This window comes from Silene latifolia, chromosome 10 (assembly GCF_048544455.1).
Source record: "Silene latifolia isolate original U9 population chromosome 10, ASM4854445v1, whole genome shotgun sequence".
Lineage (NCBI taxonomy): Eukaryota > Viridiplantae > Streptophyta > Magnoliopsida > Caryophyllales > Caryophyllaceae > Silene > Silene latifolia.
This window is the reverse complement of record NC_133535.1, coordinates 12,958,888-12,981,046: the sequence shown is the minus strand read 5'-3', so window position 1 is coordinate 12,981,046 and position 22,159 is coordinate 12,958,888. Positions and strand designations below refer to the sequence as shown.

The 22,159-nt window shown below is 37.4% G+C and overlaps 3 protein-coding genes across 3 annotated transcripts; 2 read left to right on the top strand and 1 right to left on the bottom strand.

Moving 5' to 3' along the window:
• The first annotated feature begins 888 nt into the window (after nt 1-888).
• LOC141605162 (cytochrome P450 76AD1-like) lies at nt 889-5,611 on the top strand. The gene is made up of 3 exons (XM_074423832.1): nt 889-1,777; nt 3,141-3,754; nt 5,369-5,611. Exons 1-3 carry the CDS (start codon nt 893-895, stop codon nt 5,385-5,387), a joined length of 1,518 nt encoding a protein of 505 aa, XP_074279933.1. The 5' UTR covers nt 889-892; the 3' UTR covers nt 5,388-5,611.
• Nucleotides 5,612-6,530: 919 nt separating this feature from the next.
• On the bottom strand, nt 6,531-7,680 carry LOC141607116 (uncharacterized). Its single transcript, XM_074426474.1, has 2 exons — nt 7,205-7,680; nt 6,531-7,119 (listed from the first exon to the last, which is right to left on the bottom strand). The coding sequence occupies exons 1-2, from the start codon at nt 7,678-7,680 to the stop codon at nt 6,531-6,533; spliced, it is 1,065 nt and encodes a 354-aa protein (XP_074282575.1).
• Nucleotides 7,681-8,478: 798 nt separating this feature from the next.
• Nucleotides 8,479-11,612, top strand: LOC141607387 (geraniol 8-hydroxylase-like). Its single transcript, XM_074426739.1, has 2 exons — nt 8,479-9,417; nt 10,735-11,612. Exons 1-2 carry the CDS (start codon nt 8,530-8,532, stop codon nt 11,350-11,352), a joined length of 1,506 nt encoding a protein of 501 aa, XP_074282840.1. The 5' UTR covers nt 8,479-8,529; the 3' UTR covers nt 11,353-11,612.
• Nucleotides 11,613-22,159: the final 10,547 nt, after the last annotated feature.

The following is a 22,159-nucleotide window of genomic DNA, read 5'->3' as shown; positions in this document are numbered from 1 at the left end:
TCAAACTTCATTTATATATTATTATTAGCTCTAATTGTTAAGTTCTTTACACATACAATCTAAAATACCGTGTATTCACACGGGCTCTACACTAGTTACCAATAATCAATTATAAGTGTACAAAAAATAATTAGTAGTACATGTTTTTTTTTTTTCAAATTCTTGGTTCATGAAAAACAATTAGAATTTTTTTTTTATTATTATTATTGTATTAAATAATTATATATATACACGCAAAATAAAATCCTCAAAAGCCCTAAATAAATCAACGGCTACAAATGTCCAAATAATATCCGTGTAAATTTTGCAAATGTCCAAATCCTTATTGTCAAATACTAAGCATATATGGTGTGATTACAATGGTTGATGATATATGTACTAGCTCATACTCTTTATAATTGACTCATCACAATTTATTTTCTTCTGATTAACACAAATTCTCATTCATAACGCGTCATAATTGTGTTTGTGTAATAGAAAAATATGATCATTTTATGATAAAATGAGTACTCCGTTCTCGTAACTATTATTTGGTAAATAAAAAATTGAAAATTGTTATTTTTATCAAAAAATGATTACATTTCGTCCATTATAATTTATGCTCTGTCACAAGAAAGACAAAATGTCTAATTAGTAACGTTTTGATTTTACGTTTACTATTTTACGTTGAAGTAATATTCTAGACATGTAAGATAGCTAGTTTTGTCTCATTTGTTAGAGAAACACTTTAAAAATTGAACTCTCTTTTGGTTTGTCCTTATTCTATTTCATTATAAATGTGACACGCATCATTACTCGTATATATGATAGATAAGTTGTAGTGGCAAACTACCAAATTAATTAATTTTACGTTCCACAAAAACTAATCACAAATTCTTCATAATCAATCATCATGGACTTTCAAATCTCCCTTCTCATAATCCCATTTATCTTAATTACTCTTCTTAATTTCTTCAAATCATCATCTCCAAAAACAGAACTTCATCTTCCTCGGGGACCGAAACCATGGCCGATCATAGGCAACATACACCAACTCGGTGACAAACCACACCAAAATGTTGCTAAACTTTCCAAAGAATATGGACCTATAATGTCTTTAAAATTAGGGAGTATCCCTACTATAGTAATATCATGCCCTAAAATAGCTCAAGAAATGTTCCTTAAGCATGACCTAGCCTTTTCTAGTAGGAAAGTTCCGGTTGCTAGAAAAGTAACAAACCATGACAAATTTTCGATGATTTGGCTCCCGGTATGTCCTAAGTGGCGTACCCTAAGGAAAGTCGCGACCATTCAGTTATTCAGTAAGTTTAGGCTGGATTCAAGTCAGGTCCTACGTGAAATGAAGGTCAATGAGTTAGTCAATTATACTCGAAATTGTTGGAAGAATGGTTTGCCAGTTGATATAGGCAAGGCCGGATTCACAACCCTATTGAACATGATGTCAAACACGTTGTTCTCGACCGATTTGGGTAGCCATGATTATCGGTCGAGCTCAGAGGAGTTTAAAGATATTGTTTGGCATTTGTTGGAGGAGGGTTCCAAGCTTAATGTGTCGGATTTCTTTCCTTTGTTGGAGGTCTTTGATTTTCAAGGAGTTTTGAAAAGGAATAAATTTTATTTTAACAAGATGCTTGGAATATTTGATGAAATAATTGAACAAAGATTGAGTGATGGTGATAGTAAATTAATGGTTGCAAAAGATGACGTGCTTGATACTCTACTCAAGCTTGTTAAGGATAATGAGTTGAGCATAGACGATGTGAAACATCTTCTCACGGTAAGCAATAAAAAATTTAGTGTAATATTATGAAATTTTTATTTCCACGTGAATCACGTACCTCTCAGATCTCAAACCCTAGCCAATTCAAATTCAGTCACAAGTCAACACCATTAGTCCACATATAAGGCTGGCCAAACATCAAGCCCCCCCCCCCCCCGACCCGACCTGCCTTTCACGTCGTTTTTTACCCGATCCCCGTGACCGGTGCCTAGCCTGGCCCGACCTGTTAAAAACTGGGCCGGGCCAATGGAGCAAATCCTATCTCCGGCCCTCAACTCGGACATGCCCTCGACCCTATCCTAGCTAGGCTAGTTCCAGATCCAGCTTCATCAAGCCCGACCCGTTCGTGTTGACCTGACTTTAACTTGGTTAAGCGGATCTCGAGCTCAACTTCTTACTAAGGTTGAATAACTCCGAGCAAAGTCGAGCTTAGTAAAATCGGAAATTTCTCATGGTACCCCTTAATTTTGTCAGATTTCCCATGATACCCCTGTTTTTAAGAATCTGCCTATGGTATCCTTGAAGTTCCGTTTTTTTGCCTAGGTACCCTTAATGTAACCGTCGTTAAATGGAGGTTAAGTTTTGATGATGTGTCAATAAATTAGTAATAAAAAATTACGGAAATTTCTCGTGATACCCCTTAATTTTGTTAGATTTTCCATGGTACCTCTACTTTTCATTTTTATTTCGCATTTATTAATAATTTTTAATTACTAATTCATTGCCACATCATCAAAATTTAACGTCCATTTAACGGCCGTTACATTAGGGGTATCATGGGGACAAAAATGGAACCCCAAGACTATGATAGGCAGATTCTTAAAAATAGGGGTACCATGAGAAGTCTTACAAAATTAAGACGTAACATGAGAAATTTCCGTAGTAATAAAATTCATAGAAAATGTCCATTTGGACGTGTTTTTACTTCACTTAGTTTAATTTTAATAATTTAATGTTCTATATATTCGATCACGCGTATATATTTTATAGTATTCTTAGATTTTTTTTAAAATATTTAAGTAGTTAGATATATTTTTAATTTGAACGAAATATAGGAAAAAAGAAACGAGTCTTTTCCATGCTAAGGTGTAGGTTCAACTTTTTGGACTCGACAAGTTTCATGCTAATCGGGACCTTCAGTTTTAATTCCAAGTCGACCTAGAACTCACTCAAGCTCGGGTTTAGATTATTGACTCACTCACATACACCTCCAAAGTCCAAACTGTGCATGAAAACAAATGTTGGTCGAGCTTTCATCCGTCTAATTAAAAACTTATCTTTCGTAAGTCCTTTCTTACAAGTTTATTTACTCGGTAATAACTTCTCATTTATTCTGTCTTGGTACATGCATGTGTATCAGGACTTGTTTCTAGCAGGGAGTGACACGACATTCAGCACGTTAGAGTGGGCAATGACAGAACTATTACATAACTCTCAAAAAATGACTCGAGCCCAAAATGAAATCGACCAAGTACATGGTAAGAATAATAATCGATCCATTCAAGAATCCGATATCTCAAATCTTCCATACATTCAAGCAATTGTTAAAGAAACACTCAGACTACACCCACCAGCTCCAATTTTAGTACCTCATACGGCTCAAACGGACGTGGAATTAAGTGGTTATTTCGTGCCCAAAGGCACGGAAGTTTGGGTCAATGTATGGTCCATGGGACGCGACCCAACCCTATGGAAAAACCCGAATTTGTTTTTACCGGAGCGATTTATGGAGGGTAATAAGGAAATTGATTTGAAACATCAAGATTTTAGATTTATACCGTTTGGAGCCGGAAGAAGAATGTGTCCTGGCTTGCCATTGGCTTATAGAATGGTGCATCTTATGTTGGCTAATCTTATTTATTCATTTAATTGGAAGTATGAGGATGGCGTTGGGGTTGAAAATGTAGATGGTCAAGAGACTTTTGGATTGTCAATGCAAAGGGTTGACCCTCTTCTACTTATTCCAATTCCAAGGTAAGAAGGATCGTCCCCATTTATCAGTATGGGTCTTAGGGAATATTCGTGGTCAACACCAAAAAAAAAAAAATCTCAGACAATAATTTTAATAGGGGTGTATTGGACTATTATGTACATCAGATTTACACAAATATTTGTGTAAAACGATTTAATACTCAATTGCTATTTGTGTTTAATTTCAATATAAGTGTAAATGAGTAGTATGTGTAGTCGAGAAAAAAATGCAATTTCATATGGAGTACTTCGTGATATACGGAGTATATTGTTTAAATTATTTCACAGTTATATGATGCTCTTTCAATTTCTGATTGCTTAAGACGAATATGTCTTCATATTTAAGACCAATAATAGCATACATATATTTGAATCTTGAACAGTTAGATGTTGTCTTGAACTATTTATTTCTATGCTTAAATTGATATATTTAAGACAAATAATTTCATCTATCAATTAAACCCTTTAATATTTAAAATAACGAATATATATACTCCCTCCCATTCATCATAATCTTCCTATTTTGTTTTGGCACAATACTTTAGGAAAAGTATTAAAATAAGAGTAAAAGAGTTGTGTGGGGTTGGTGATAGGAGAGGGAGATAAATTATTAGTAGTTAAATAAAGAATTGTGGGGCCAAAACATAGAGAAAAGTAATAAAATAGGAGTAAAAGAGTTGTGTGGGGCTTGGTGTTAGGATAGAGGAATGAATAAAATAAGAGTAAAAGTTTCTAAAAATAGAAAGGGGAACATTAGTTGAATAATCCGTTTCGAGAAAGAGTAAACATTATAGTAATTAGGAGGGAGTATATATATCCGTATTAAATAAGAACATCAAAACATGCGGTATTGCTTATATACGTAGAAGTTAAAACCGTGGGAGTGCGGAACACAACACCATAGGAATCGTCTAATCATGCATTTTTGAACAGAATTATTGATTGGTAAAAGTAGGTGTCCGATGTCCACACATATACAAAATCAAATTACATTGTCGGATTGTCACAGTTGAGTATTTTCATATGCGTCATTCAGTACTCCGTACCTTGTTACTTTCCCACCAAATTTGGCAGTTGCTCTTGTTTTTCAGTAGGTCTCTCTTGTGACGTTCACAATTTGCAACGGATTAAATATGAGCACTTTATGATAAAATGTAACCACACATAAAAATGGGTACTATTACAAAATGGTCACATTTTCTCAAAAAATGGTCACATTTATCCCGTCGTAAACTTGTGACGGAATAGTACCCGTCACAAGTGAGAATTTGCGCTTGTTTTTAGTTTCTACCGCATCCTTTCGCTTCCTCATTTCCTCCCCCATAGTACAACAATAATTTTCAATTCAGACAGATTATTTCATTGGAAGACTTTAAACGGACTTATGTAATCATTTTTATGATAAAATGTGATCATTTAAACTGGGTTATATTTAATGTAAATGGGTGACTCACACATCGTCCGTTTAAAGCCTTCAGACGAAAATGGGTGTTTGAAGGGAGACCTTCTGATAGAGTAATATCCTTTCCATTTTTGACAAGTACATAATAGGAAGCATATTTGACTGTGTATTCGTGATTACCTGTGATCAACCATAATGGGAAGCATATTTGACAGGTACATAAAGATTAGCTAACTTGGGAGCTATGGGATGCGTGAGGACTTGTCCAGCCTACCTAGAAGTCTAGACCACATAGATTATTTAGTCACTTTATTTATTTCCGCTGCGAGTTGTATCTTATTTTATATTAAGTTTAGTTGGTTAATTTGTAATAAACATGTAATCACTAAAGTTTTAATTAAAGTACTTTGGTTTGTAGTACTTTGTTATTCACTACCCCGGAAAACCGAGATGGTAACGTTCTCATTTACTTGGGATGTCTAGCTAAAAGCTCCTGAAAAAATGGGGATGTTACATTAGCTTCCACAACTTCTGAAATGGAGAGACATATTCTAATCTCGCGTATGGTAGCTTATTTGTCACATGTGCAGCTGTCTTCATGCATTCAGCCCAGTAACATGGGGGGTACATTTTTGGCATGTACCATACTTCTGCATGTCTCGGCCAAATGCCGATTCTTCCTCCCTGCCACTCCATTCTGTTGTGGAGTGTTTGGACAAGTCAACTGACGTTTGATCTTACAATCTTGTAGATATCGTGTGAATTCTGTGGATGTGAACTCTCCTCCATTGTCTGTACGTAGACACTGAATCTTGCTGCCAACTTCTTTTTGTACATTTTCTTTGAAAGTTTTGAACTTGTCAAAATTTTCTGGTTTTTCCTTTAAAAAATTAACCCACACATTTTTTGAGAAATCATCAATGAAAGTGATCATGTAACGATAACCACAAACTGATAGTTGCTTCACCGGACCAAATAGGTTAGAGTGAATTAACTCCAGAGGTGCCTCCGCCTTGAACTTTGACTCCTCATATGGTAGCTGGCGTGCTTTACCAAATTGACACCCAGCACAAACTTCATCTTCCTTCACATCAAGTTCAGGATGACCATTGAGCATTGATTTACTCATCATGACTTTCATCTTGGTGTAGCTTACATGCTCCGGGCGTGCATGCCACAAATCAGCCGTCTCATTTTTTCTAGCTTTGTCTACATATGCCATTTAAGTAGACATTACGTAGACAGATTCCAAACGTCGCCCTTCCATGATAGGAGATGGATTTCACTCCAAACTTGGATACACTTTCACATCATTAGGCCCATAAACTACATGGTTTCCTGAAACTCCTAGTTGTGACACCAATATTAGATTTTTCGTCATACATGATAGACATTATCAAGATGAACTTGCTTATTACTATATCTTGGGATAACCATGGCCTTGCCAATATCAGTGATTGGCAACTCCGAATTATTTGCAGTCACAACAACTCGTCCACGCTTGTACTCTGACATGCTAAGAAACTTCTCTTTGTCTTCCGTCGTGTGATTCGAACAACCTGAATCAATTATCCAATTATCTTTATAATTGATTAAGTTGTCACTTTCCGCGACTAATGCCATTGATTCGTGGACTATCGACTTCTTGCTTGAACCTTCTTGTTCAACTGAATATAAAGCTTGAACATCCCATTCAACTTCATTATTTTTGTGCTCGTTTGATGTTGTGACATTTCCTTCTGCTGGTTTTGACCAACAATCTCGAGCATAATGTCCCTTTTTACTACAATTGTAGCAAACGACATTTGGGCGCACCTGACCTCTTTGCTGATCTGGTTGTCTATCTTGACGAGCTCCCCCTCGTTGGAAGCCTCCTCTTCCTTGGCCTTTTCTGAATCCTTCTGACTTTCTATTTGAACCGCCTTGAGAACTCGACTCAGAATTTCTCTTGCCACCTCCGGTATGACTTTTTATTACCAAAGAGAGCCTTTTATTCTTCCTTGATGGATGCTCCAGACATTTGCTTATCTAGAGCTTCTTAGTTAGCTAACATATTTTCAAACTCAATAAGAGTTGGTTGTGTAGCCCAACCTCGAATTGCTGCAATAAGAGTACTCATGAAACCTGGCCTTAAACCGAAGATAATAATTCTTCGCATCCTGGTATCCGTGATTGGATTTTCAGGATCCAACTTTGTGATTTGCTCACACAAAGTTTTGAGTTTGGTAAACCACTCGTTTACCGACATGGTATTTTGTCGAACCGACATTAACTCATTCTCGAGCAATTGGAGTTGAGAATCATTCTTCTTTGAGAACAACTCTTTTAAAGTGTTCCATGCCTCCTTTGGTGTTTCTGCATCTTTGATGCGGTACAGCATATCGCCCCCAACGGTTGCTGTTAACACGTATATAACCTTTCCGGCTTTGACCTTCCACTTCTTCAGCTCTTCTCCTCTTGCTGGCTTTGCGGTTTCACCACCGCAAACGATGCTCCAAAGATCTTGTCCCAACAGATAGAATTGCATACATGTGCTCTACGTAATGTAATTTCCACTGTTTAACTTCTCAATACCACTAGTTGAAAAGTTGATATCTCCCATGGTGACTTGATGACGCCCGGCTCAATCAAGTAAGCTTGATCCCCGACCAATATCCTTCAAAGTCCCGGACTCTGCACACTAAGATAATATTGACCCCGGATCAATATTTGGACAAGATAAATAACACTCCGCCTTACTGGCTCTGATGCCAAATGTAGCGAATCAGAGTGTATTTTATACGGAAGCGTAATGAAAAATATTATGTGATAAGAGTAAGATGATAATAATAAATTGCACTCTTACAATAATTTTATTATCACTCAAATAAATTGGAAATATACCAATTACAAATAAACACTCACACTCTTAACTCACTAATATTATTGACTCACTAAATTCTTACGTACAAACTTTCTTATTGTTTGTTTTGCTTGTGAGTTCTGAGTACAAATATACAATACCCAACATAAAGCTATTCTATTTATACTATAAGCATACACTTTTCAAATAATGGCTTTCATACTTAAGCTAGGAAAAAGTCTACAAAACGTGTAACATAAGTAAGGTAGATGAATGCTATTCACTTCTTTGACTTATGTTAGTTATCATACTTTTGCTACTACAAGCATACCTGGTTTTATTGTTTGCCATGGGCGGTGGAATAGCTAAGCTAGTGAGTAGGAGTTGATTAGTTTAACAGTCCTTATTCTATTTTCATTATAAGTATGACACGCACCATTTTTCTTTATATGATAAGTTGTAGTAGAAAACTACCAAATTAATTTTACGTTCCACACAAAAATAAATTCAAATTCCTCTTAATCAATAATCAACATGGATTATCAAATTTCCCTTCTCATAATCCCATTTATCTTATTAATTACTCTTTTTATTTTTTTCAAATCATCATCTCCAAAAACAAAACTTCATGCTCCTCCGGGACCGAAACCATGGCCGATCATAGGCAACCTACACCAACTCGGTGACAAACCACACCAAAATGTTGCTAGACTTTCCAAAGAATATGGACCTATAATGTCCTTAAAACTAGGGAGTATCCCTACTATAGTAATATCATGCCCTAAAATAGCTCAAGAAATGTTCCTTAAGCATGACCTAGCCTTTTCTAGTAGGAAAGTTCCGGTTGCTAGAAAAGTAACAAACCATGACAAATTTTCGATAATTTGGCTCCCGGTATGTCCTAAATGGCGTACCCTAAGGAAAGTCGCGACCATTCAATTATTCAGTAAGTTTAGGCTGGATTCAAGTCAGGTCCTACGTGAAATGAAGGTCAATGAGTCAGTCAACTATACGCGAAATTGTTGGAAGAATGGTGTGCCAGTTGATATAGGCAAGGCCGGGTTTACAACCCTATTGAACATGATGTCAAACACGTTGTTCTCGACCGATTTGGGTAGCCATGATTATCGGTCGAGCTCAGAGGAGTTTAAAGATATTGTTTGGCATTTGTTGGAGGAGGGTTCCAAGCTTAATGTGTCGGATTTCTTTCCTTTGTTGGAGGTCTTTGATTTTCAAGGAGTTTTGAAAAGGAATAAATTTTATTTTAAGAAGATGCTTGGAATATTTGATGAAATAATTGAACAAAGATTGAGTGATGGTGATAGTAAATTAATGGTTGCAAAAGATGACGTGCTTGACACTCTACTCAAGCTTGTTAAGGATAATGAGTTGAGCATAGACGATGTGAAACATCTTCTCACGGTAAGCAATAAAAAATTTAGTGTAATATTATGAAATTTTTATTTCCACGTGAATCCCGTACCTCAGATCTCAAACCCTAGCCAATTCAAATTCAGTCACGAGTCAACACCATTAGTCCACATATAAGGCTGGCCAAACCTCAGGCTGACCCGGCCCGCCCAGACCCGACCTTTCAAAAACTGGGTCGGGCCGGTTGAGCAAATCCTACCTCCGGCCCTCAACTCGGACATGCCCTCGACCCTATCCTAGCTAGGCTAGTTCCAGATCCAGCTTCATCAAGCCCGACCCGTCCGTGTCGACCTGACTTTAACTTGGTTAAGCGGATCTCGAGCTCAACTTCTTACCGAGGTTGACTAACTTCGAGCAAAGTCGAGCTTAGTAAAAACGGAAATTTCCCATGGTACCCCTTAATTTTGTCAGATTTCCCATGATACCCCTGTTTTTAAGAATCTGCATATGGTATCCTTGAAGTTCCGTTTTTTTGCCTAGGTACCCTTAATGTAACCGTCGTTAAATGGAGGTTAAGTTTTGATGATGTGTCAATAAATTAGTAATTAAAAATTACGGAAATTTCTCGTGATACCCCTTAGTTTTGTTAGATTTTCCATGGTACCTCTACTTTTCATTTTTATTTCGCATTTATTAATAATTTTTAATTACTAATTCATTGCCACATCATCAAAATTTAACGGCCATTTAACGGTCGTTACATTAGGGGTATCATGGGGACAAAAATGGAACCTCAAGAGTCAAGACTATGATAGGCAGATTCTTAAAAATAGGGGTACCATGGGAAGTCTTACAAAATTAAGACGTAACATGAGAGATTTCCTTAGTAATAAAATTCAGAGAAAATGTCCATTTGGATGTGTTTTTACTTCTCTTAGTTTAATTTTAATAATTTAATGTTCTATATATTCGATCACGCTTATATATTTTATAGTATTCTTAGATTTTTTTTTTTAAAATATTTAAATAGTTAGATATATCTTTAATTTGAACGAATTATAGGAAAAAAAAGAAACGAGTCTTTTCCAAGCTAAGGTGTAGATTCAACTTTTTGGACTCGACAAGTTTCAAGCTAATCGGGACCTTGAGTTTTAATTCCAAGTCGACCTAGAACTCACTCAAGCTCGGGTTTAGATTATTGCCTCACTCACATACACCTCCAAGTCCAAACTGTGCATGAAAACAAATGTTGGTCGAGCTTTCATCCGTCTAATTAAAAACTTATCTTTCGTACGTCCTTTCTTACAAGTTTATTTACTCGCTAATAACTTCTCATTTATTATGTCTTGGTACATGCATGTGTATCAGGACTTGTTTCTAGCAGGGAGTGACACGACATTCAGCACGTTAGAGTGGGCAATGACAGAACTATTACACAGCCCTCAAAAAATGACCCGAGCCCAAAATGAAATCGACCAAGTACATGGTAAGAATAATAATCGATCCATCCAAGAATCCGATATCTCAAAACTTCCCTACATTCAAGCAATTGTTAAAGAAACACTCAGACTACACCCACCAGCTCCAATTTTAGTACCTCATACGGCTCAAACGGACGTGGAATTAAGTGGTTATTTCGTGCCGAAAGACACGGAAGTTTGGGTCAATGTATGGTCCATGGGACGCGACCCGATCTTATGGAAAAATCCGAATTTATTTTTACCGGAGCGATTTATGGAGGGTAATAGTGAAATTGATTTGAAACATCAAGATTTTAGATTTATACCGTTTGGAGCAGGAAGAAGAATGTGTCCTGGCATGCCACTAGCTTATCGAATGGTGCATCTTATGTTGGCTAATCTTATTTATTCATTTAATTGGAAGTACGAGAATGGTGTTAGGGTAGAAAATGTAGATGGGCAGGAGACTTTTGGATTGTCAATGCAAAGAATTGATCCACTTCTACTTATTCCAATTCCAAGGTAATAAGAGGGTCTATCCATAAAATTGTCTTTAATATCTCGATGTCCATCTATTGGTAAGGGTTACTCCTGATCAACTCCAAAAAAAAAAAAAAATCTCGGGCAATGATTTAAATAGGGGTGTATTGGACTATTATGTACTGATTTACACAAATATTTGTGTAAAACGATTTAATATTCGATTGCTATTTGTGTTTAATTTCAATAAGTGTAAATGAGTAGTAGGAAAAAAAATGTAATTTCCTAGGGAGTACTTCGTTATATATGGAGTATATTTTTTAAAAAATTATCTCACAGTACGTTGTATGATAATCTATCAATTTCTGATTGCTTAATTCAGACGAATATGTTTTCATATCTAAGACGAATATAAATATACTTGAATTTTGAATCGTTCGATGTTGTCTTAAACCGTTTATTTCTATGCTTAAATCGATATATTTAAAACAAATAATCTCATCTATCAATTAAACTCTTTAATATTTAAGATAACGAATATATATGTCCATATTATTAAACAAGAACATCAGAACATGCGCTATTGCGTATCAATAGGCCTTGGTATAGACGAGTGGGGCGATCAGACGGGTAAAGACCTCTAATAAAATGGGTAGGAGGGACAAGGTGGGGCACCTCCCATGTGCTTCCCATTTTATGACAAATGGGTATTTTGTGAGGGAAAATGGTATCCGTCTATATGTATAGACGGATAGTGTCCGTCTATAATGAGAATTTGTGATCGCGTATATACGTAAAACTGTGGAACACGACACCATAGGGCATAGGATACATCTAATCGTGCAATTTTGAATAGAATTGTTGATTGGTAAGTAGGTGTCCGGTGACCACACATATACAAAAGCAAATTACATTGTCGGATTGTCACAGTTGAGTATTTTCATTTGCGTCATTTTCAGTACTCCGTACCTTTTGTTACTTTCCCACCAAATTTGGCAGTTGCTCTTGTTTTTAGTTTCTACCGCATCCTTTCGCTTCCTCATTTCCTCCCCCATAGTACAACAATAATTTTCAATTCAGAAAGACTATTTCATTGGAAGACTTTAAACGGACTAATGTGATCATTTTTATGATAAAATGTGATCGCCCGTTTAAAGCCTTCAGACGAAAATGAGTGTTTGAAGGAAGACCTTCTGATATAGTAATATCCTTTCCATTTTTTGTTCTCTACATTTTCTTTTAACAAATTTTTTTGTTTAAGTTGAATATATTTGTTTAAAACTTAAACGGGTTAAAAAAATAGATAAAATAAAAACAAAATATCGAGATACTAGTGGGTACAAAAAGTTTGTACAATTCTGGTGCTATATCACCCGTTTTAATTTTGAAATTGATATATCCGTCTTAAGGAAGACCTACTCTTATTTTAACGGTGTGAGTTTCATCTTGAAACAATTTAAGTATTTAACGATACAAGTTATTAAATAATTGGTACGGTTGTTTGTATTACTGATAATATGATGTTGAGAATATTGAGCTTGTTATCAGTTGGATCAGTTGAGCTACATGCTTCAGCAGGTTCTGGATATTTGCTCCACATCAGCTCTGACTAAGTATTGGGAGTCTGTTATCATAACCGACTAGGATTAGTTTGTTACAAAGTTTGTTACAGATATTTTCTTACATAGAATTTGTTACAGATATTTTTACACATTCAATTTTGTATATAAATAGCATACTGTACAGCATTGTAACTTAAGCTTTTGATCAATAAAACTCAGAACATTATTTACCTTTGGTGTTCATCAATTCTCTGATCATTAGTTTACATTTCATCACAAAACTACAATTCAACATGGTATCTTCGTCACTAGATCCTGATTAGATGCTTAATTCATCTACCTTTTTCACAATTTTTCATCAAATTCGAATTGTTTACAGTTCTGTTTCCATCATTTTTCTCTTAATTCGCCTGCATTTTTGCATTTTCGTCAACATTGAGCTTCCGCTGACTTTTCTCTGTCAACAATGGCGCCGACTACATCTTCATCTGTTTACAAGGATCCGCTTCATCTTACTGCCGGTGATCAAAGCCTCTTGCAGCTACTTCCGCAAGTTTTCACTGGTAAAGGTTTTCTGCATTGGTCGCGTAACTTGCGCATTGCCTTGATTTCCAAGAATAAGCTTGGTTTTGTCAATGGTGTTTTTCCTCAACCACCTGAAACTGATGCTCGTCATCATGATTGGATTCGCATCGATTATCTTGTTATGCTACTGGATATTCTCTTTAGTCAAGACATTGCTAAGAGTTTCTCCTATGTTACTTCAAAGAAGCGATTATGGGAGGAGTTGAATGAGCGTTTCAATCACCAAATGCTCCTTTTCTCTATCAGTTACGTCATGATGTTACTCAAATTAAGCAGGTTGATCTTTCTGTAGCAGAATACTACGCAAAGCTTCGCTCAGGGTGGGAGGACATCAGGTCTCTAGATCCCCTGCCTGAATGTGATTGTGGTGCCATATCCACATGTACATGTAATATCCTCAAGAAAATTGTTCAGAGGGAAAACACACATCATATTCTGGATTTTCTCATGGGATTACATAAGAAGTATGATTCAATCCGCAATCAAATTCTTGCACTTGATCCTCTTCCTAATATTAATCAAGTGTATGCTAAAATACATCAAGTCAAGTATACTCAAGATATAATTCGACGATATCTTGTCATGAATACTGATAGCATTGCTCTGGCTGCTAATCAGACTTATGCTAAGAATGTCTGGCGGCGTGACAATAAGAAAGTCAGGTATGATAAATCAGATGCCCAACCTGAAGTTCCTGACAAACCAGTCTATTACTGCACACGTTGCAAGAAGCACGGTCACACTTTGGAGTATTGCTGGGTTCACAAGCGAGAGCAGGCAAAGAAAAATGCTACTCAACAGCAGACTGTTCCAACAAATTCTGGTCAAGGGACAAAGTTTGCAGGGAATGTTGAGGAAGTACCCGGGTATGAGCTTGATACTCCTTTGGATGATCAGGCACCTCCAGTGATCAATGCTGCTCTTGTTCAAGCTATTGCTAAGGAAGTTTTCAAACTCCAATGTCAAAACACCGCGCACAGTGCTTCTTCTCCGCTTCGGTACTCTTTCTTTCGCTAGTGCACATATTCAAGATCATATCTTAGTAGATACTACTTGGATCATTGATTTCGGTGCCTCGACCATATGACATACAAGCTGTCCAATTTACATAATGTTCAGCACCTAGTTAAACCTTTGACAGTAACTTTACCTGATGGACAGGTTAAAACTGTTCAATGCATTGGTGATGTTCAGCTCTCTGATAAACTGATCCTGCATAATGTGCTCTACCTTCCTGATTTTAGGCACAATTTGCTTTCACTAGGAAAATTGTTGGACACACTTAGTCTATGTGCTAACTTTCATCCACATGAATGTTTTATTCAGGATCGTATCACTAAAGAGATTCTTTGCTCAGGCTTGAAGTTTGCTGGCATTTATCATCTTCATAGCATACCTAAGACTCCTAAGAAAAAGTGTATTCCTTCACTATCTAGCAATGTTCTTCTGTCTAATCATGTGACCTCTAATGATGTGTATCTTCTTCATGCTAGACTTGGACATAGTGCTTTGTCTACTATGCAACATGTAAAATGTTTGAATAATACAAATTTTAATATCAATAATTTTCATTGTGACACATGTTTGATGGCCAAACATCATAAGAGTCCTTTTCCTCTTAGTAATTCTGTCACCCATGCTCCTTTTGACCTCATTCATGTTGATTTATGGGGTGGGTATAGGGTGTTGGCCTTGAATGGTGCCTCTTATTTTCTGACCATAGTCGATGACTATAGCAGAGTTACTTGGACTATGTTACTTAAGCATAAAGACTTAGTCTATCAAACTATGAGCCATTTCATAGCTTATGTCAAGACACAGTTCAATACTACCATAAAAATTCTTAGATCAGATAATGGTACTGAAATCCTTCAACAAGGATGTGCCAAGCTCTTTGCTGATCATGGGATTATGCATCAGACCTCCATCCCTGGAAACCCACAGCAGAATGGGCGGGTTGAGAGGAAGCATAGGCACCTTTTGGAGGTGGCTAGGGCTCTTAGACATCAGTCTGGGTTACCCAAGAAGTTCTGGGGAGACATGATTCTAGCAGCTACTCATATCATTAATCTTTTGCCTACTTCTGTACTTCAGTGGCATACCCCTCATGAATGTCTTTTTGGTACCCCTGCTGACTATACCCATTTAAAGGTGATTGGTTGTCTTTGCTATGCTGCTAGACATGATGGGGACAAATTTGAGGATAGAGCTACCAGATGCATCTTTCTTGGTTATCCCATGGGCAAGAAGGGATATAGATTGTACACCTTGGATAGTCATAAAGTGATTTACAGTAGGGATGTTGTTTTCAGAGAAAGTATTTTTCCTTACCTACAAACTAACACCTTGCATCAAAGACAAATCAATTTTCCTGATCTTCAAAATTTGTCCAATTTGGAACTTGATCCAACTACCACTGGTCATACTACTGATAACAATACAAATCAAATTGATACAAATCCTACTACTGATACTAATATTGGTAATAATACTAGTTCACATATTAATAATAACAGTGCTTCAATTCCTGACACTACCACCATAAGAAAATCAACCAGAGCAAGACAATTGTCTACAAGGTTGAATGATTTTGTGTGCAAAGACTTGCCTCCATCAATCACATCACCTATTGCTTTTACTGCTACTCTTAATTTGGCTGGGTACTCTCAGCACTACCAGATAGCTTGCTGTAATGTGTTTCAACATTATGAACCCTCCACATATCATCAGGCCAAAGACTGTCCTTACTGGCAGGATGCAATGAACAAAGAGATTACTGCTTTAGAACAGAATCAAACCTGGGAACTAACTTCATTGCCATCTGGTAAAAGGGCTATAGGTGCTAAGTGGGTTTACAAGATCAAGTTTAATCCAGATGGGTCTATTGAACGGTATAAAGCTAGATTGGTGGCTAAAGGTTATAGCCAGATTGAGGGCAAGGATTATAAGCACACATTTAGTCCAGTGGCTAAGTTCACTACTGTTAGATGCATCATTGCTATTGCTGCTGCCAGAGCCTGGCCATTGCATCAGCTTGACATCAATAACGCCTTCCTCCATGGGTTCTTAGAGGAAGAAGTTTACATGAAGAAACCTGAGGGTTATACTAAAGGTCATCCAGATGATGTTTGCTTGTTAAAAAGATCTTTGTATGGTCTTAAACAAGCTTCACGACAGTGGAATGTTGAACTGTCAAAATTCCTACTAAAACATGGGTATATTCAAGCTAAATCTGACTATTCTATGTTCACCAAGGGGCAATCTATTGAATCTTTTGTGGTCATCATTGTTTATGTGGACGACCTATTAATCACAGGAAGTGATCAGCTAGAGATTCAAATCATTAAGGATTTGCTTCACCAGGCTTTTACAATCAAAGATTTAGGTCAGCTAAGGTATTTCCTTGGCATTGAGGTTGCCAGATCTGATTCAGGCATCTTATTGAACCAGAGAAAATATATAGTTGACATTCTTACAGATTCTGACATGATGAATCCTAAGACTGCTAAGTTTCCTCTTCCTACTGGTCTCAAACTCTCAGTAAATGAAGGGAAATTGCTTGAGCAACCAGAGTTTTATCGTAGGCTGATAGGTAGACTGTTGTACCTCACTTTGACCAGGCCTGACATCAGCTATAGTGTCCAACAACTGAGTCAGTTTCTGGGTACACCACGTCAGCCACATCTCAGTGCAGCTTTGCATCTTATTCGTTATTTGAAAGGCACAATACATTTTGGCTTGTTTTATTCAGCACAAAATGATCTAACCCTGCATAGTTATTGTGATGCTGATTGGGGATCTTGTGTCTATACTGGAAGGTCTCTCACTGGTTATTGTGTTTTCTTGGGCAAGTCTCTCATCTCATGGAAAACTAAAAAACAAGCAACTGTAAGTAAATCTTCAGCAGAATCTGAGTACAGAAGCATGAGTCAGACTGCCAGTGAAATTGTTTGGATTAATGAGCTTCTTAAGGAGTTGCTTATACAGGTTCCCACGCCTATTACTTTGTACTGTGATAACAAGTCTGCTCAACAAATTGCTGAAAATCCAGTATTTCATGAGAGGACTAAACACATCAGATTGGATTGTCATTACATTCGAGAACAAATTACATCTGGTTTACTCAAAACATCCTATGTGTCTACTTCACAGCAGTTGGCTGATGTGCTTACAAAAGCTCTTGGAGAACTTCAGCATCATTATCTCATTGCCAAGTTGGGTCTTGTGGACGTTCCACCTGATTCCAACTTGAAGGGGGGGTGTTGAGAATATTGAGCTTGTTATCAGTTGGATCAGTTGAGCTACATGCTTCAGCAGGTTCTGGATATTTGCTCCACATCAGCTCTGACTAAGCATTGGGAGTCTGTTATCATAACCGACTAGGATTAGTTTGTTACAAAGTTTGTTACAGATATTTTCTTACATAGAATTTGTTACAGATATTTTTACACATTCAATTTTGTATATAAATAGCATACTGTACAGCATTGTAACTTAAGCTTTTGATCAATAAAACTCAGAACATTATTTACCTTTGGTGTTCATCAATTCTCTGATCATTAGTTTACATTTCATCACAAAACTACAATTCAACATATGATAATTCAACAAATATAATAGACTCAATATTTATTAAGATTCGTATCTAAACCTAACTAGTTTTAAACCCGTGCAAAATTGCACGGGTATGTATTTGGGCCAGTATTAATGTTTTTTTATGTATATTTGTTTTTGCATTTCTATTGTACTTATCTAGTTGGTCTAAATTTACGATCTACATAATTTATGTTTAAATTTGCTACAAACACGTGTTCACATACACTGGTTTATAAGGAAATAACGTAACCTACTCTTATAAATAAAAATTGCACACATAAAAAACTGTACATCCGGATAAAAGAAATATAATCTAATATAATCAACTTTAACATATGTATGTAATTCATTTGCGTTTTATGTTCGATCCCGTATATAAATGTTATTCCTTCTTGAAATTATGTAATTTTATTATTATGTAATTTTCTTTTAAAAATCATGTAATTCAATTTCATTTACTCGCATTTATAATTCATTCTGCGTATATGTTATTAATTTTATTTACACACGGAATGTATAAAATTATTTCATAATATTAATGCATAGAATTTTTTCATAATATTATTTCATAGAATTTGTTGTAAGACGGAATTTATCGTATGTTTGAAAAGACGGAAATCTGAAGAAATAAATACATTGCACACTCACGGGTCCCACCATAACATGAATTTCCAAAAAAAAAAAACTGCATTAATGATGTGGCGCGCTGAGGATTGAGTATTGTCTTTTGTATTAATATAGATAAGATTCTTGAACCAACAATTCTACATTATATCATTCCTAATATCGTCATTTATTTTACAATTAGTCTTGCTGAAGACGGGTCGGAGCAAGTGATAATGTCACTCACAAAATGGATAGGGGGGACAAGGTGGGGACACCCCCATATGCTTCTCTCTCTCCTCTATTTGGGTCATTTGTGAGGGAAAATGGTATCCGTCACTCCAAAGTGACGGATACGTGCCGTCACAAATGAGATTTTGTGTTTATTTTATATGATACTCCCTAGGTCCAATCATTGTCGATATTTTGCGCTCAAATAATGTACTTCCATAGGTCCAATCATTTGACTGCCTCTTTGCTTGAAATATTTCTCATAAAGAATTAAAAAAAAAATGATTAAGATGAAATGGAATAACTAACAAAAGATACGGTAATTATGGTTATTAATAAATGACAATGATTTAAATTAGAAAAAAATGCTGAATAAATTTGAAAACTTTGAATGATCAATGGATCATAAGTTTACTCTTGGGTGTCCGGACTAGAGAGATTTTTTTTTTTAAATTGCTTATCTCGAGAAGTCGAACATTGCGACAAATTTATGAAGGATAGTACTAGTTTTGGAACCCGTGCACTGCACGGGTGGTAACGAAAAGTATTAGTAAAAGTAAAAACGTACAATTTTTTTTGGATTTTGTAAATAACTAAATTATAGAAAATTTTATTTTGTCTACCCGTACATTTTTGATAAGTTTTTTTTGCTTAATTTTATTCGAAATACTTTGTTTTTTTTCTCTCAATTTTTTATTATATGAGAGGTGAAATCGGAAAAGTGGATATAAAATCACTGTAGATTTAATAACCTTTTTGTTATGCAATATACATTTAATTTTACTCATTGGTGTACGTTGTTTGTCATATTATTATCCTTCTTGTTTGTTCTCCTCTTAATTCTCTACCTTCTCTCTCATTTCCCCTCTCACCAACCATCGCCTGTACGTCTGGAAACAGTGTACGCCATCACTGACCGACTACCTCCAGACCCACCAGCAAACCCTCTACCGCAGTGGTGACCGTACCCAACACCTCGGACCACGACGCCCACCCCAACCTCTATCTCAGCAGCCCCCCACAATTAACCACTACTATGCAATCTATATCGATCATTCGTCCTCCAACTATCATACCCCAAAAATCTTAACTCTTACATTTTTTTTCATCTCCAAAATTCATTCAATTAAATACGATGGAATAGGACTATGATAATTAATTGTCGAGTGATCATATAATGATTTGATATGATGTAAGTTTTATAGTGAATTGGCCGGTAGGCAGCGGCGTTTCTGGCTCTTTTGGCATCCCGTACGCCGGCTCAGTGACTTGGCCGGTGGGGGACTGCCCGATCTCGGAATTATGGAACGTGTCATCCTGGTAGAATGCCATTCCTTCACTCACAGTTTCTTGTTGCTTTGACATCTTCTTAGCTCTTTGAATGGTTTTGTTTTGTTTTTTTTTGTTTTGTTTTTTTTTTTTTGTAAAGGAGGTGACTAGCTTTTAGTATCTATCCCCACAGACGGCGCCAATTGTTCCGGGTGTAATTCCGGAGCAGGATTATGACCACTTAAGCTTGTTGAATGATGTCGTTGCTCGTCTCTTCCTTTCACTCTCTCCTGTAAAGATGAACAAACTGAGGGCTCGGCTTGGTACCGAGCGTACTCACTCCGACGCTCAAGTCAGTAAACTTAAAGAGATAAGTTGTGTGTTAACTTGGCAAAGTATATTGTAGAGAGATAAGTGAGTTTATACCAGATTAAGATGATATTTTGATGCTTTTCTCAATGAGAGAAGTGGAGTATTTATAGACTTTCACCTTTTGTCACGTAGTGGCCAAGTGGCCAAGTGGCTTGCAGGTGGAAAGACTATCTTACCCTCGGCCGAGGGACCCATGCCGGGCCGGCAGGCCTGGTTGACTCCATGCCGAGGGGACTGGATGCGAGTACGCGGATATGCCTCTCGGCCGGCTAGTTGCCGAGACCGAGACCCAAGTGACAGGCCGACAGGCTTTGTCGGTTAGGCTGTTAATACGTTGACTTGCTGTCTTTAAGCTTTGACCTTGCTCAATATGTTGACTCGGTCAGCGGGTGCAGAATATGCCCCATCAATTTGCCCCCAGCGTAGTCTATGCCGTGGTATGGACCTTCGATGAGTGTTGAGCGTATTCTGCGCATGTCGATCTTCTTCCTCGGCTTGGTTCTGTTCAGGCCGTACCATATCCCCCCTCCACATGGTTGTGTAATGGACATCGAATGTGGAAGAGGAAACGACGCTGGCCGAGACCAAGGTTGAGAGTGCCGTGTGCTTTTGATTGCCCCCGGCCGGTGCTGCAAGCTTGGTTGATCAGCTGGCCGTTAGCAAATAGATACCAAGGAGCGTGTTGAAGAAGATTCATCACTGTATGTCGATTGACATTCCGTGGCTGCATGCTTGACACGTGGCTTGGTGCTGATTGGTGGACGCTTCATGGGCTTCGCTCTGATTGTTCCACTGAATGGGCTTTGCTCTATAAATAGAGCAGTGTGCCCCTCATTTTGACCTACAAACTTCTTTTTTCTCAAAAAATTTCCTCTCTCTAGTTTTTTCGAAGAAACTTCTCTCTAGTTTTCGAAGCGTTACTCGGTGTAACACTTTCTTTCAAGGTAAACAAACAAATTTTTCCCCAACTTTTTACTTGTTAATTAATTGTTGTCACCATGTCTGCTGCTGATGCTCTTCCTAGTACCTCTACTCCGGGGGGCGAACCGCCGCATCCTGATGAACAGGAGCCACTGCTTGTCACCCCGATAGGGTTCGGAGGGCGCTTGTCGCCTTCTCCTGAGATTGATGAGAAATTTATGGAGGGTTTTGATGATGATGAGGAGGAAAAGACTCATTCTGATGTAGAGAGGCCGCATTTCCTGTGGCACGGCGAAGCCTGCTTGATTAAACCCGATCGTGTTTGGACGAACAAGTTCGCTAGTTGTTCCGGGCCTGAACTTTTTGAAGACCATTACTCCTTCGGCAGGGGGTATAGAATCATTGTCCCTGAGGGTGATCAGGCAGTCTGTTTCCCTCCCGAAGGTTGTATCGGCGTGTACATCAGACATCTGGAGTATGGGCTCCGATTTCCTCTTAATGAACACGTCGCCGCCATAATCAAAGCCATGAATGTCGCCGTGACACAACTGCATCCGTTGGCCATTAGGACGATTATTGGCTTCGTATGGCTTTGTCTTTTTAAAGGGGAGGCCCCAACGGTGAACCTCTTCCGCCGGCTCCACCATCTTCGGCAGACTACCCTAGGCGGCACGGGGTGGTACAACATACAGACCGAGCCGGGTTACATCACCG

What these genes read in the sequence shown, in the direction of transcription:
- LOC141605162 (XM_074423832.1), top strand. Translation starts at nt 893, where the DNA reads ATGGACTTTCAAATCTCCCTTCTCATAATCCCATTTATCTTAATTACT. An exon ending in ATGTGAAACATCTTCTCACG is followed by an intron (nt 1,778 to 3,140) that starts GTAAGCAATAAA and finishes CATGTGTATCAG; the next exon opens with GACTTGTTTCTAGCAGGGAG.
- LOC141607116 (XM_074426474.1), bottom strand. Translation starts at nt 7,680, where the DNA reads ATGCAATTCTATCTGTTGGGACAAGATCTTTGGAGCATCGTTTGCGGT. An exon ending in CTTATTGAGTTTGAAAATAT is followed by an intron (nt 7,120 to 7,204) that starts GTTAGCTAACTA and finishes GGTAATAAAAAG; the next exon opens with TCATACCGGAGGTGGCAAGA.
- LOC141607387 (XM_074426739.1), top strand. Translation starts at nt 8,530, where the DNA reads ATGGATTATCAAATTTCCCTTCTCATAATCCCATTTATCTTATTAATT. An exon ending in ATGTGAAACATCTTCTCACG is followed by an intron (nt 9,418 to 10,734) that starts GTAAGCAATAAA and finishes CATGTGTATCAG; the next exon opens with GACTTGTTTCTAGCAGGGAG.